The sequence below is a fragment of the Silurus meridionalis genome, chromosome 2, assembly GCF_014805685.1.
Source record: "Silurus meridionalis isolate SWU-2019-XX chromosome 2, ASM1480568v1, whole genome shotgun sequence".
Classification (NCBI taxonomy): Eukaryota; Metazoa; Chordata; class Actinopteri; order Siluriformes; family Siluridae; genus Silurus; species Silurus meridionalis.
Window position 1 is genome coordinate 10,248,529 of NC_060885.1, and position 14,783 is coordinate 10,263,311.

General features: G+C 39.1%; 1 protein-coding gene across 2 annotated transcripts in view; it reads left to right on the forward strand.

The window, feature by feature from the left end:
- The window catches only part of galnt2 (UDP-N-acetyl-alpha-D-galactosamine:polypeptide N-acetylgalactosaminyltransferase 2), a 115,854-nt gene that overhangs the window by 58,598 nt on the left and 42,473 nt on the right, over nucleotides 1–14,783 (forward strand). For both annotated transcript variants that reach the window (XM_046872403.1, XM_046872412.1), the window contains exon 3: nucleotides 3,975–4,128. In XM_046872403.1, coding sequence (XP_046728359.1) covers nucleotides 3,975–4,128 — 154 coding nt within the window. The remainder of the gene's footprint in view (nucleotides 1–3,974; nucleotides 4,129–14,783) is intronic.

Below are 14,783 nucleotides of genomic sequence, written 5' to 3' on the forward strand. Positions count from 1 at the left end.
AGCTCCAGTTTCTTTCTCACCCTCAGGCAACTTCTTACCCAGGATTCGCGAGGCTCTTAAAATCTCCAGTTTAAAGCTGCTCAGTAATCAGGCATAAACAAACGAATGTCGGTACAATGCTTTGGCTGAGAACAGCAATTCGAGCTGTAACAGTGTCTCTGGGGTCTTATCTACCCACTCTTAAAGCTGTAAATGTTTCCGTTTGCACTGTGCACAATTTCACTGTTTGAATCCAGATAATGGCACTTGATGCAGGAGAGCTATGCACTCATGCTTTTCCTTTACAGGCGGAATAAAGGTGGGAATGACTGCACGTCTTCAGTTTTGTTTAGGCTCCGTCATAGAGCGAATTTTTCGCTACAGGTCGATTGGACTTAAATGGGATTTAACATCCGAGATAATGACTGGAGCTTTAGCCCTGCTGAACACACTGCACCAGAAGTTGTTTGCATTTAAAAATGTAGGCTTTATTAAATATTTACACAATGCATATGTTAATAGGATATGAGATAAGGAATTATTACCACCTGTTTGTCCTGAAGACTTTTCCATGGAGGAAAAACTTACAGAACACTGAAACTCGAGACTCCTTCCATCACAGTTAGATAAACATCACTATTTGTGTTTACACGGAGCATTGTAATCGGTTTAAAAGTCCGATTTAAAATGCTCCATATTTACACCTCAATCAGAATAAAAACACCCAAACCGAATGAAACTGTAATCGGTTTGGGAGGGGTGGGATAAACTTTTTATAAACAGAATTAAATAATTTTTTTACAATGTAAACACGTTAAGCCGATTACTGCCATTGAATGAGACCTGTGAATTTGAAATAAAGCCTATAAAATGAAGCAACACTTTACTTAAAAATAGTGCTCATAAGAAATAATGGAACTCCATGTTGACGGGAATAAAACATGGCAAACAGGACATAGGCTAATGTGTGCATGACACAAAGTTGTTCCGATTAAAAGCGCCGGCACATGTAAACACAATTTCGGATTAGATAACGGCTCATGTAAACAGTCCACAGAATGTTCAATCGGAATGATTTTAATCGGAATGACAAAAAAAGTGAACATGTAAACGTGGCTACTAAAAGCTTAACAGTTCAGGCATTTTTAGATACTTTTATTAAAAGTGTTGTACTAGATACTGCTACTGCTGTTACTGTCATTCCCATCCCCACCACCATCTATACTACTACTACTGCTTCTGCTAGTACTACTACCCCCATAACCTCTAATACTACTACTGCTTCTGCTAGTACTACTACCCCCACCACCTCTAATACCACTACTGCTTCTGCTAGTACCACTGCCCCCACCACCTCTAATGCCACTACTGCTTCTGCTAGTACCACTACCCCCACCACCTCTAATACCACTACTGCTTCTGCTAGTACTACTACCCCCATAACCTCTAATACTACTACTGCTTCTGCTAGTACTACTACCCCCATCACCTCTAATACTACTACTGCTTCTGCTAGTACCACTACCCCCACCACCTCTAATACTACTACTGCTTCTGCTAGTACCACTACCCCCACCACCTCTAATACTACTACTGCTTCTGCTAGTACTACTACCCCCATAACCTCCAATACTGCTACTGCTTCTGCTAGTACTACTACCCCCATAACCTCCAATACTGCTACTGCTTCTGCTAGAACTACTACCCCATAACCTCTAAAACTACTACTGCTTCTGCTAGAACTACTACCCCATAACCACTAATACTTCCATACTGATACTAATACTGCCACTTCTTTTGCTAGTTTTACTACTCCCACTCTTGCTCAATCATTGCCACAACTGATGCTACTCCTAATGTTACTGATGCTACAAGTAGAAATATTACTACTACTAATGGTGCCCCTACTACCAGTGCTAATCCTCCCACCACCAATAATACTACTGCTGTTGCTGCTACTGTTACCATGACTGCCACTACTGCTTTACTATGACTCCTAACCCCACCATCAGTAATATCATTGCTAATTAGACAAATGCTACTTTTGAAGCAAACTTTAACTCTGTGTGCTTCTTATAATCTTGGTCTCATGTTTTAAAGTCTCTTCTCTAATCACAGTGCGTGATATTAGCTTGAGTGTTTGAGTTGTTGTAGTTTACTAACTCAAGACCAGAGCTTCTCTGACCCTACATCATTAAAAAGCTGTCAATCAAACCACAGGTCAGGGTCACACTGCTTGTCTCATTTTAGGTCTCTCATCATCTCGTTGGGTTTGTACAGAGGCGTGATGATTCAGTCTGAATGAAATGTGTGAATGTGTGCAGAGGTACTCTTCAGTTAGCTCTGTTATGTTTGGCTTGAGTTTAGGTTTCAGCTCACTGCTGGAAGCCTTATCTTTAATGAGAGATTAAGATTAGGCAGATGTGCTAATTACATGGCTCATAATAACACCAGGCTTGTTTTAGGAAAGACAAATGAATTGGATTCTACCATATGTCTCATTGACCGGATTGCTGTTACAGCTTCTTGCGATTAACCAATGGCAGAGACAGCTGCTGTCCCTAAAGCCCAAATGGAAATTTACTATATGTATGGCATCCTGGGAAAATCTTTCACTTTGGCAAAATCTTTGATATTCCCTTTATTTTTGCTATTTGTTATAAGTTCTAAAATGTTTCATTTTGTGATTTTTAGACAAATTAAATATGACCATGATTATATTAGCCTTCATTATAGTCTTTTTATACAGTCTGTAGACTGAAAAAGTAATTTAATATTCGATTGCTTTAACAAGTGATTCTATATTTTTTATGATGTGTTCCAAAGGGAAGCGTGGATTTGCTTTCCTGTGATAGTTTATCCAGAAGTGCTTTCTTTCATTTATACCACAGTGATTTGCCCACAATTACATATTAAATGACACTTCTACGTTATTTTTATTTATTTATTTTATATATATATATATATATATATATATATATATATATATATATATATATATATATATATATAAATTTTATTTATTTATTTATTTTTTTTTTTTTTTTTTTTTTTTAAGCAATTGTAACAGTTAAATAGGTTGTGGGAAGGTTCCATTATTGCTTGTGTTGGCACTTATGAATAGTTGTTCCCTCACTGTACACAAGGAGATTGGAAAACACATTGAGATTGGATTGGATTTTACTTGGAATGTAAAAAAGAAAGAAAACAGGTCAAGCTCAACAAGGGTGTCAAGGGTGTGTACAGCACCACCAAGTCAAGTTATTCTTGTTGATTATTTATAAAATATGCTACCAACATGAATTAAGTTATTAAAGAAAAACTACTTCAGACCTTTGACCTTGTTAAGCTGCTATTGATCTAAACCTCGTACCTGATTGGAGGGAATTGAATACATGTTCTATGTATGTTGGCTGCTCCTCAGACTGGTAATTGGGTACTAGTGATGTCCTATGTCATTGATGTTTTATGCAAATTTTGTTTTGGTTTCAATGCTGAAGGTTTCGGCAGTCCACCAAATCTACACAATTATGTAGATTTGGAAGATGTAGATATGTAGAATTATGTAGAACAGGGGTTCTAACTTCTGTAAACGTTTCAGAAAACTTCCTCAATACAGTGTTTGCCATGAACATTTGAAAATTGCATTTGTCAGCGAGTATTTTGTATATTTATTACGTCAATGGAGTTTTCCATTCCTTAGATTACAGTAGGTTTGAGTTGACTTTGATGCTCAGACCCCTATATACATAATAATTTGTGTAATAATTGTTCCTTAATTAATAACTTTGGGGTTTCCATCACAGTAATACATAAAATCACACAACTTTTAGTAATGCTTCACAGAGGCCAACTTTGAGAATCACAGATTTAGAGCATTAGTTTTTTTATTTATTTAATGCCAGCATATCTGGTTGACCTCTGATAACACAACCAAATGATTACTGCGCACTTCTATACCCTGTATGATAAATTGCTGTGTTTGTGTTTTCCAGGAAAGGTCAGATGGCAGGACTTTGATCAGGATCTCTATGTTGGGGCAACAGTGGTGAAACCCGGACAGGATCCCTACGCTCGAAACAAGTTCAATCAGGTGGAGAGCGACAAACTGCGAATGGACCGAGGTGTCCCTGACACCAGACACGACCAGTGAGTCCCTCCTCTTTGTCCACGGTGTTACATTTCCATTCATTCATCTTTCTCACATTTTCATCCAAACCCACTGACTAGTGAGGCAGAATTCAGTCCGAATGGGTGAATGTTAAAGTAATACAGACAGTGAGCAGGTTTCCACAGTATACTCTTTTAAGCCAGTGGTCCCCAAACCACGGGCCGCAGACCGGCACCGGTCCGTGGGTCAATTGGTACCAGGCTGCACAGAAAGAATACATAACTCACATTATTTCAGTTTTATTTGTTATCTGATTCTGAACAGTTTTATTTTGGAAAATTGCCAGATTCTTTCCGCCTCATCTGTCTATGACTCACCCTTGATGCATGTCATGATGCCTCGGTCACATGTCTTACCTCCATCCGCTACCTTCTTAAAGGGGCTGCTCCGGCTGCTAACACATAATACATGACCGCTAAATTGAAACCCCCCAAGCTAGCAAAAAGAACAAAAAACAATACAGCAGATTCACGTTTATTATTATATTTAGAAAATACCAGGTTTTATGCCGGTCGTATCATTTTATTTTGTTGTATTTATCCACCACACCTTAAAGGCCCGGTCCGTGAAAATATTGTCTGACATTAAACCGGTCTGTGGCACAAAAAAGTTTGGGGACGGATGGTCAGGCTATAAATTGTTTTTTTTTTTTTAAAGCATCACTGTCTCGCATCAGTGCATACAGTGTTTTGGATTTTCCATTCTGTTCTTTTGAATAATTCTGTAAAATGTAAGTAAAAAAAAAAAAAAACAATAACAGAAAATCATTTGTCAAAAAGCCCGGGTCTAATATAAACATTTTTACAATTGTCAAATGTGGAAGACTTTTTAGATTTTTTTCGTGTTACAGAAAATGTACATGTTTAATACATAAATAAACAAATGGGGACAAGTGCGGACACCTGATTATAAGATGCATGCACTTTTAGTCTCCATCTAGTCTCCATCTTTTAGTCTCCATCTGCTGTGATAATAACCTCCACTCTTCCAAGGAAGATGTTCCACCAAATTTTGGAGTGTGCTTACTGAGATTAGTGCAACCTCAAGGACATTGGTTAAAGTCAGGTACTGATGTAGGGTGAGGAGGCCTGGGGTGCAGTCAGCGTTCCAATTCATCCCAGAGGCGTTTAATAGGGTAAAGATCAGAGCTCTATAGCAGGCTACTCAAGATCTTCCACTAAAATCCATGTAAACCGTGTCCTTATGGAGGTGGTTTATGCAGTGATCTAACTATAAATTGCTCTGTATAAGGGCGCCTGCCAAATATTAGTATAAAAGCACAGGTAAATGTCATGCTGGAACAGGTTTGGGTCTCTGAGTTCAAGTGAAAGCAATATGTAATGCTCCTGCATCCAAAGACATCCTATACAATTGCATGCCTCCTGCATAACTGTGAGGTTACAGATCAGGGAAGTATCACATATCCGTGGAAAAGTCAAATGTCTGGTGTATGTGACAAAATATGAATGACTAAAAATGAAGTGTTAAATTCAACATTAGGTCTCCCTATTGCTAAGTTTTAAAGATCTATGAAAGTCATGCTTTCTGGGTATTGTGCTCCCTAATTATTTTTCTTCTTTATGCTTTTTGCATGACTGGAGCTAAAGGAAATGCGGATTCATTTGCATTTTCTTGTGCTGACGTTTCGGAAATGTATAAAAAAAGTTGTGAAAATTGGACAAGGAGCCACTGAAATTTGGCCTTTTAAATAGGCTTATGCTTATTAGCCATTCAGATTCAGATCATAATCAGATTTTCAAGCTTGAGCTTCTATTTTTGATCCACCAAAAAAAAAACTTTAGTCTCCAGCATAATTTTTGCAGTTATACAAGATCCCTAGTCAGTATGTACACTCAATACATGGGGTATACGATTAGTATAGGTAGAATTTTACCATTACCATTTACCAAAATACACTATTTGAGATTCACCTGAACAAATTTGTGCTAAAAGCCTGTTTATGTTTAACCTAATCTCACTTAATTCAACATTGAATTTGTACATTGATGCATAGTCTTTAAATGATGTGAAAACAGTGTTCCAGTATGTGGAGTAAATACATTCGGTCATATAGATTTGCATAATAATTGATATGGACAGTATTCCAAACATTCATCTTGTATTCACCCTTAATGTAGTGCTACTACCCCATAACTGTGGTTTAGTTATAGTTTTATAGTTAATAGTTTTTCTATAAACGCAGTTTTATTGGTAATTGTGGCTGAACTGTTGTAGTTTTTGTAGCAACCGCTCAGTCACAGGGATGTGTATGGATGGTGCTCCATCCAGTCAAATGCTAATAATAAACAGGTTTAAAAGCATGTTATTTGACAGAGGTAATGTTTGAAAATATGGTTATATGTTTAATATTTGTTGGAAAGGTCTCTAGTGTCAGTCAAGTTTATTATTGTTCTGCCCCTGTATTGTCTTCAGGACAGAGATATTCTCTGTAACATTGCAAGCTGTAGAGTTTTTCTGTATTTCTATTGTGTTTTACACATTTCCCCCTGGAATGAAGAAGGTGGTCGGGCTGTCTGTCTGTCTGTCTGTCTGTCTGACTGACTTTGTCTGTCTTTCTGTCTGTCCACCTGTCTATCCATCCTTATGGGATGAATATAGTTATATACTGTATTTGTCAGTTTCACTTTGTCTGTCTGTCTATTTATGTCTGTCTGGCCCTCTTGGATAAATAGTGAACTATGTCTTTTTTTCTGTATATCTCTGTCTGTCTGTCTGTCTGTCTGTCTGTCTGTCTGTCTGTCTGCCTGTCCATCTTTATAGGCTGTATAAAGTGATCTGTCTTTCTGTCTGTTTCTGTGTCTGTCTGTATGTCTGCCTGTCTGCCTGTCTGTCTGTCTCTATATGTTTATCAATCTGTCGCCTGTCCCCCCTGAATGAAAAGTCATCCATCCATCCATCCATCCATCCGAGAAAAGAGAGACACACATTGGCACACCGAAAGATGCACAACACAACTGGCACATTGTTGTTCTATAAGAGGATTAAAAAACTGTAGTACACGCTGTTATTTGGAAAAGAATCCACCTCTGCATGGAAACAGTAACACTCCATCACACCACCATTTAGTTGATCGTGTATAATATCCCTTTAAGAGTTTGCCCTGAAAGTTCCTTGTGTTCATGCTACAGAAAACAACGCCGGCTCTAGAAACGATTCGCTGTTAGATTTTGCTCATATTTTTGTCCCTGTCTTCGTATCTTCGAAGCCTACTGGGTTATGATCGCCTGTATTTTAGGTGTCTTCAGTATTGTTCAGCACTTAGGTGCTGATTGACATGCAAAGCAAGAAGAGTGATTTAAGCATTCTCCATCCTGCTCGTCTGGCACCGTGCAGCATCGAGATTACGTTCCTGCCTTTGTTCAAAGTGCTGCGCGTTTAGTGTGCACCACACCCACTCCACTCTATGATCAGCAGAAGACACGTCATTAGACCAAGAGATGATTATGTGGCATCCTGGTAGGAGAGAAAAGAAGCCTGTTTCTCCCATCTAATCACTGTAATTGTCTTTCCCCATCTCTGCTACATCTGCATGTTTCTTGGAGACTGGAAAGGTCTTGGGGATTGAACAGCAGGTCTATGCACAGCTTTTCATTTTGCTTTGCCAGCGTATTATCCAGCCAGATTTGGTCTGTTCATATTTTACACGTCGTTTATATTTTCCGTACAAGCAGTACCTGTTTATAATAAGGCTATCTAAAGCTTACATTAGGGTTAGACAAAGATTTTTTTCCAATAGCAGCCTGTTTGTTTGATTCTGCACCTTTGACTGAAAGCCACCATTAAACAGAGGCGTATTATTTAAATGCAGCCAGGCCTTTTATTTGTTATTTTTATTAATAGAAGAAGACATGATGGAGGCAGACAGTTAGGTGAGGCTTATTTAATCTGTTCCATGACTGTAGAAAGAAACTAAGGACATTAAAATGTCTCTCTAATAAGGTCTAATGGAAAAAGTAATGGATGTTGGTAGAATGGCTGGCTGTTAAACTGAACGTTGGCGCGGCATTGCTGTCTGTTAGGGGATGAACTGGGCAGTAAGAGCTTTTCCTCAGAGCACATGCAGCTATCCTGCAATATTGCATTAGCAGGAGCTCAGAAAGTTGGACAGTTTGTCAAGGGGTGTGTGTGTGTGTGTGTGTGTGTGTGTGTGTGTGTGTGTGTGTGTATACACACACACACACACACACACACACACACACACACACACACACACACACACACCCCTTGACAAACTGTCATGCTATAATAGTACATATCCTGCTCTACATACTTGGTGGAAATTTACAACGGCTAATACTGGGTGTAATTTGGGTATTAAAAAAGATCATTAGAATAATAAATGTGTTTTTTTAGGTTTATAAACTGCTTCAGTGAAAGAAAATGTTTAATGCTTGTGTTTATAGTATTAACCCTGTACTTCCAACATAGCCTGTTGCTTAGGTTGCTCTCTTGCTTTTAGGTCCATCTATTTGTAATGGATATTTTTTTTACAATCTTGCCATTTGTTTACATTTACAACTTATCTAGAGCGACTTGACAACTGAGCAGGCGGGGGTTAAGGGCCTTGCTCGAAGCTTGGTGGATGTGGGATTTTAACCTGTAACCCTCTGATCCAAAGTCCGATGTAACCTTAACCACTGAGCTACCACCTCTGGAGCTAACTTTTGTTTAAGGTGCTGGGTTACTGATTAGATGGCCAGGGGTTCAAGCCCTGGTATCTCCAAGCTGCCACTCTTGGGCCCTTGAGCAAGGCCCTTAACCCTCTCTTATCATGGCTGACCATGCGCTCTGACCCCAGCTTCCAAGCAAGCTGCGATATGTGCAGTAAGAATTTCACTGTGCAATGTATATGTGACAAAAAAGGCAATTTTATATTCTATTCTATTTGTAATCAACTTTCATACGATTATTATTTTGATTGCCCATCTGTATGTTAATTAAAAAAGTGTATTAGAAAGACACTGGGCCACTCCAGGCTTCTAGCAAGCAAACTGTTCTAGAACTATCTGGAACTGTACTAGAGAACACCTTTCTTCCTGAAGATATTCCATGAGGAAGAATCCTTGTATATTATAGCACAGTGAAATTTTCGTATACAATCGATCGATCTATCGATCAATCTTTTTTTCTTTCTTGAGTCACCTGGTCATAAGTATAGTATGTGATTTTTGAGCATTGCATTCCAAGTCCCAATTAGCTCTTATAATTCCCTCCACTATTCTAGGAAGATGTTCCACTAGATTTTGGAGTGTGCTTATGGATATTTGTGTTCATCAACCACATATAATAACGCTGATTATATCTTAATTATGGTACCTGATAATGGGTGGGACACATCAAGTTGGGTGGGGCAGCAAGTGAACATTTTGTCCTCATTGTTGTTTCTGGTCTGCAGTGGTCAGTATTTATAAAAAGTGGCCCAAGGAAGGAACAGTGATAAACCGGCGACAGGGTCATGGGGGGCCGAGGCTCACTGATGCACGTGGGTACCACCTTTCGATCCAAGAGACGAGCTCAAATTGCTGAAGAAGTTAATGCTGTTAATGTTCGACAGATCAGGACTGTTTTGGCAGCAAAAGGGGTACCAATGCAATATTAGGCAGGTGGTCAAAATTTATGCCTGATCATTGTATATATGAAGCAAAGAGAATTAATGTCCTTGCTCAAGAGCAGTCAGATGTAGAAAGGCGGGCTTGAACCCTCTGACCTTCTGATAAAGAAGTACAGTGATTTGAAAGGGTAAAGTTGCAGGGCAGTGAGCTACAGAAGGATTTAGGTGTTTATCTGTTGTAATACCAGTGCAGACTGCTGTCCTCAACATGTCCCGAGTTCCAGAAGGCCTCTGCTTGGCAGGCAAGACACACAGTCTGCTTATATCAGTGTGTGCTTCAGCATGTAAAGCTGCAGAGCACACAGAGGACCTGTCTGATTTACTGCTGACATGCAGGTACTCGAGTCAGAGAAAAAGCCCCTGATCCCTAGTACATTTCACACATAAGCATGATCATACAACAGATATGAAGACTAGACAATATGTATAACATTTTCTGCCTGTAATTTATTGTCTGGAGGAAAATCCATGTCACAAGTTGTCTTGGATCTTATAGAATGCATTTCACACAGTCAGCCAGACTTTTTATAGAGCAGCTTTTTTTCAGGCCTGACTAATTTGCTATTTGGACCGAGCAGAGAATCATAAGTCACTAATGTAGAAATCGAGCAAAGTGGAGGAGCTGGAAAAACAGCCGTTAAAGTAACCATCTGCTCATCTCCTGAACTTCTGCCTATCATGTTTGCTCTTTTTAAGCCCAGAGTTTTTAGTGCTTTCAAAAGCTGTCCAGTTATTGATTTTCCACAAGTTCAACTCGTCCTGCAGTCTGTTGTAGCTTCGGCGTATCCGGGCAGTCCGTCAGCATGTCTCTGCAAAAACATTAGTCATGGAATTATGGGCTAAAGTCAACATGAAGCACAAAGCTGAAGTAAATGTTTACTCCGGACTAGTGAGCACTGTATTTCAGGTCTCATACTCTGTTTCGTCTCCCTTCTAAGGGAATTTTTTAGTACTTCCACCTTTCAACTGTGAAAGCAGATCCACCTTGAAGCCGTGAATCTCTAATGTACACCACAGCATATGTGAAAGCAAGCTGTTCCTTTGGCTGAGTATCACAATTAGTTCTTGCCATGTTGCTCGCTATTTTATTGTTTTTTTGGTTTAAATGGTGAGGAAAGGCTTGCTGTGGTCTACAGGAAATCTTAAATGATGATGAGTCCTTCAATGATTCACTGAAATTCATTGAAGATGTCTTGATAAAGGATGTGACTACAACTATTTCGGACTTATTTCTCTTTAAGCTGAATATGCGAGCTGCTTCATGTGAACCTCGGATCATTTGTCATGAAAAGATATTGAAAAGCAAATGGAATAAAATCTACTGCAATAAATTATACAGAAAGAAAAGCTGTACAGAGGTCATTCTCCTCCAAGAAAACCACAAGATACACTATATTTAGAGTTCTATATAGACAGTGTGTCCAATATATTTACTTAACCTCCACTCTTCTGGGATGATTTAGATTTTGTGTGCTTGTGGAGATGTTTGTTCAAGCAGGGCGTTAGTAAAGTCATGTACTGATGTGGGGTGAGGAGGCCTGGGGGGCAGTCACCCCCGAAGGTGTTCAGTAGGTTTAAGATCAGAGCTTTTTAGCAGGCCACTCAAAAAATTTTCCACTCCAACCCATGTTAACCGTATCTTCATGGAGCTGGCTTTATGTTCAGGGACAATTTCCATGCTGGAACAGGTTTGGGTCTCTTAGTTCAAGTGAAGAGAATACATTTATTTCTACCACATCCAAAGACATCCTCTAGACTTGTGTGCCTCCAATTCTGTGGTAACAGTTTTGGAAAGAGTCACATAAAGCTAGAAATATCAGGTTTCCCAATACAGGTAGTCCCCGAGTTACGATGGTTTGACAGTCGATCTTTTCTCGATCTTACGATGAGGATAGCGATAGGAAAAAATAAAAACATTATTTTCTCCGTACGACACATTGGTACGCTGATAGCATGTGCGCATTCCCCCACCTTGTGCCTTAGTTTCACCAGCAGTCAATAAAGTTTAATTTTTTCCGCTCTCCACTTGCGAACCGACGCTCCTGCATGCGCCTGTTGCCACGTACATATATACTGTAAAGTTACAATAAAAATTGTAAATTGCTCTGTCACTTGTAGAATTATTAACAAATTACAATGTACAATCCCATACTGATCACCATTGTTAAGACTCCTGGGTAGGCTAGGCCATGTCTTAACTTTAAGTTAAGATTGGGTCGTTGTGATGCGTCTCTATCGTAACTCAGGGACTACCTTTTCTTTTGTCCATATAAAACTGTACTTTTGTCTATATAAAAAGAGTTGTTTTTCTCATTTGATTAAAGTTTATACACATGAATTTAAATTGAGGCTATTTATGGAATGGGTTTGGTGGGCAATTACGAAACTCAATGCATGCTATCAGGTTGAAGTACACTTCCCAGCAGATAGAAGAGGTGGGAATTGGGAAACCCATATTATTAAAATAGGAAAGAAATGGCTAAACCTTTTGGTACTCATATGATTGCGGGATGGATTCAGGAAAACAAGACCAACTTTAAAGAGAGACAAAAGCAAACTTGTTCTTTTTCCTATAATCATGTTCGAATGGGGATTTAAACCAAATCTCTGCTCTGACCCCTTTCTTTATAGTTCTAAAACTACATTGATTTCCAGTGATTAGACCGTTATGTGTCCGATAGACCAGCACTAAGATGCATGACAGCATGGGAGGGAAATGAGCCCCACCCATTCAGATGAACCAACATCACGTTTTTCAACTTGTGTCCAAGAACTGAAGCCCTCAACTTTTTAGAGTATACACTAGTAATGTAAGTAAAAAATAATCTAAAATACATGTTTAATCCAAACAAGCTTATGTTTTTTTTGCTCCATTCTGCATGGAGTTTGCTCGAGTTCTGCTAAAGATCTGCTCCGAGCTGTCAGAGCGTATACTGAGTGGGCACCGAGAAGTGGCGGAAAGTTTTCCCTGCAGTTCTGGCATGCGTGGTTGCACAGCATGCGAGCTCGGAGGTAGTCTGAACTCGTGCCATGTTGTGCTTCATGAGGATATCTGGATGCAGTACAGTTCGCTGATTAGACCAGAGGGGAATTAGATCAGTGGGGTTTATCATAAGCGCCAGAAAAGATCGTCATTCGATTAATGGTTTGTTTTTATCTGACATGTTTATTGTGGAGTCAATTAGCTTTTATTTTTAATGGACTTTCCTTAAATAAAACAGGAAGGCTGATTATTTTACTGATATGCAATGTTTTGAAGCCTTTGTCCATCATCCCCATGCATTAGTAAACAGACTTTGTACGTTTCTTTCCACATTCTCACACTGCCCACAGAGTTTTTGTTCTTTTACCGACTTATCACTCGATTACTTCTGTAGAACTGTTTTAATTAACTGTAGATTTTTACTTCACTTGAATCTGCTTAATGGGGTTTTTTTTTCCCCCTCTCTCTTCCCTGTTCTAGTCTTATAAGTGCACTCCATGTTTTTTTATATAATCATCGTTGAGTTCTGTAGGAGGAAAAAAATTGCAGTCCGTATTTAATGGACTGGCGTGATAACCTGATGAAAGAGTTTCGAGATCACTGCCTGATATAGTTACTTTGCGATGCAGGAGTCGGGAGGAGACAGAAACGGCTCATTGTGCAGCTGAATAGACAAAGACAGCAAAAGGAATTTGGGACAAGGCTCAAATTGGAAATAAAACGAAGGCATAATTCTCAGAACGTTCTATACTATTCATTTTAGCGGCGCCGGGAAATGGCCTAAATAACAGGCTAGTTTTTCTGAGTCATACAGACGGGCGCGTCACAAAACGCACAAATCATGTAGCATAAAAGTGCTGTTGTGCATTTATTTTAGCATGGAGGCATTATTTTCCCCTACAGACGTATTTTTCTTTTTCGCTTTTTTTTCCCTTTTGTATAGCAGCAGCTCTGACAATAGTGCTGGGTTTAATTTAAATAGCAGGTTTCTATAGTTAGAGCTGTATGATGCACACATTACATAAGACTAATAATAGTGTTCTGTAAGGAGTCTCCAGTGTCAGCACTTTAAAACAGTCGCTGAGTTTTCCAACACTTCTGGTCTGCTTTTTTTGTGGTTGTGCGCTAATCAGCTGGCTGTTGAGGAAATAGTTCTCCGTTAATTAGCATTTGTTTACAGGTTGTTGTTCTTGTCTCCTTGTTGCAGGTTCTGGTTCTTGGTTCTTTGCTTGTATTTACTAACACTTAAAACTGCCATCTGCTCAATCTGCGTCAATTATTTTGGCGTATAAATATTATTCAGTTGTTGGGAAATAATCTGTCGGCTTTCATCAGGGCTCACGACACTATCGTGTGATTTGAATAAAGGTTGTATACTGCTGTATTCGACTAAGTGTTTTGACTCCGATTTGAGGGTAAAAAAACCACCCTCTCGCCTATGCATTTTTACCCATGATATACAGGCATTCTTGCCAACTCAGGGTTCAGCAAGTGACATTAAATCAACAAGGCCCGCTGCCACATGCGCACATACTGTAAAGATATATTACTGTACTGCTCTGTTTTGCTAAATGATGTACTGTAATTTAATCAGTCATTAACAAATTACTGTATACTACTCCATACTGATGCCCATTCTTTAAGACTCTTGGGAAGTCTAGATCATGTCTCCACTTGCGATATTTTCAAGTTGCGTCGAGGTCATCGGTGCGCATCGCCATCGTAAGTTTGCGATTGACTGCTGTTTTTAGGAGACAAATCTACATTACTCATTTGCTGACGAAGTGCATTCATGTCTCCTCCACACTTCCGCATTTTGCCTTCCTCTGACCTGCTGTTCAGTATTTACAGCAGTTAAATCAAACATAATTCCAATGATAATCTAATACACCTGTTATCTATTATTGTGCAGCGGAAGTGGCATATGAAATTCGGATAGAGCTTCATTCTAGAAACATTTTGTCTATGCAAATGCAAATCATCGATTACACCCTCAAACTGATGAGTTGGGGTCAGAA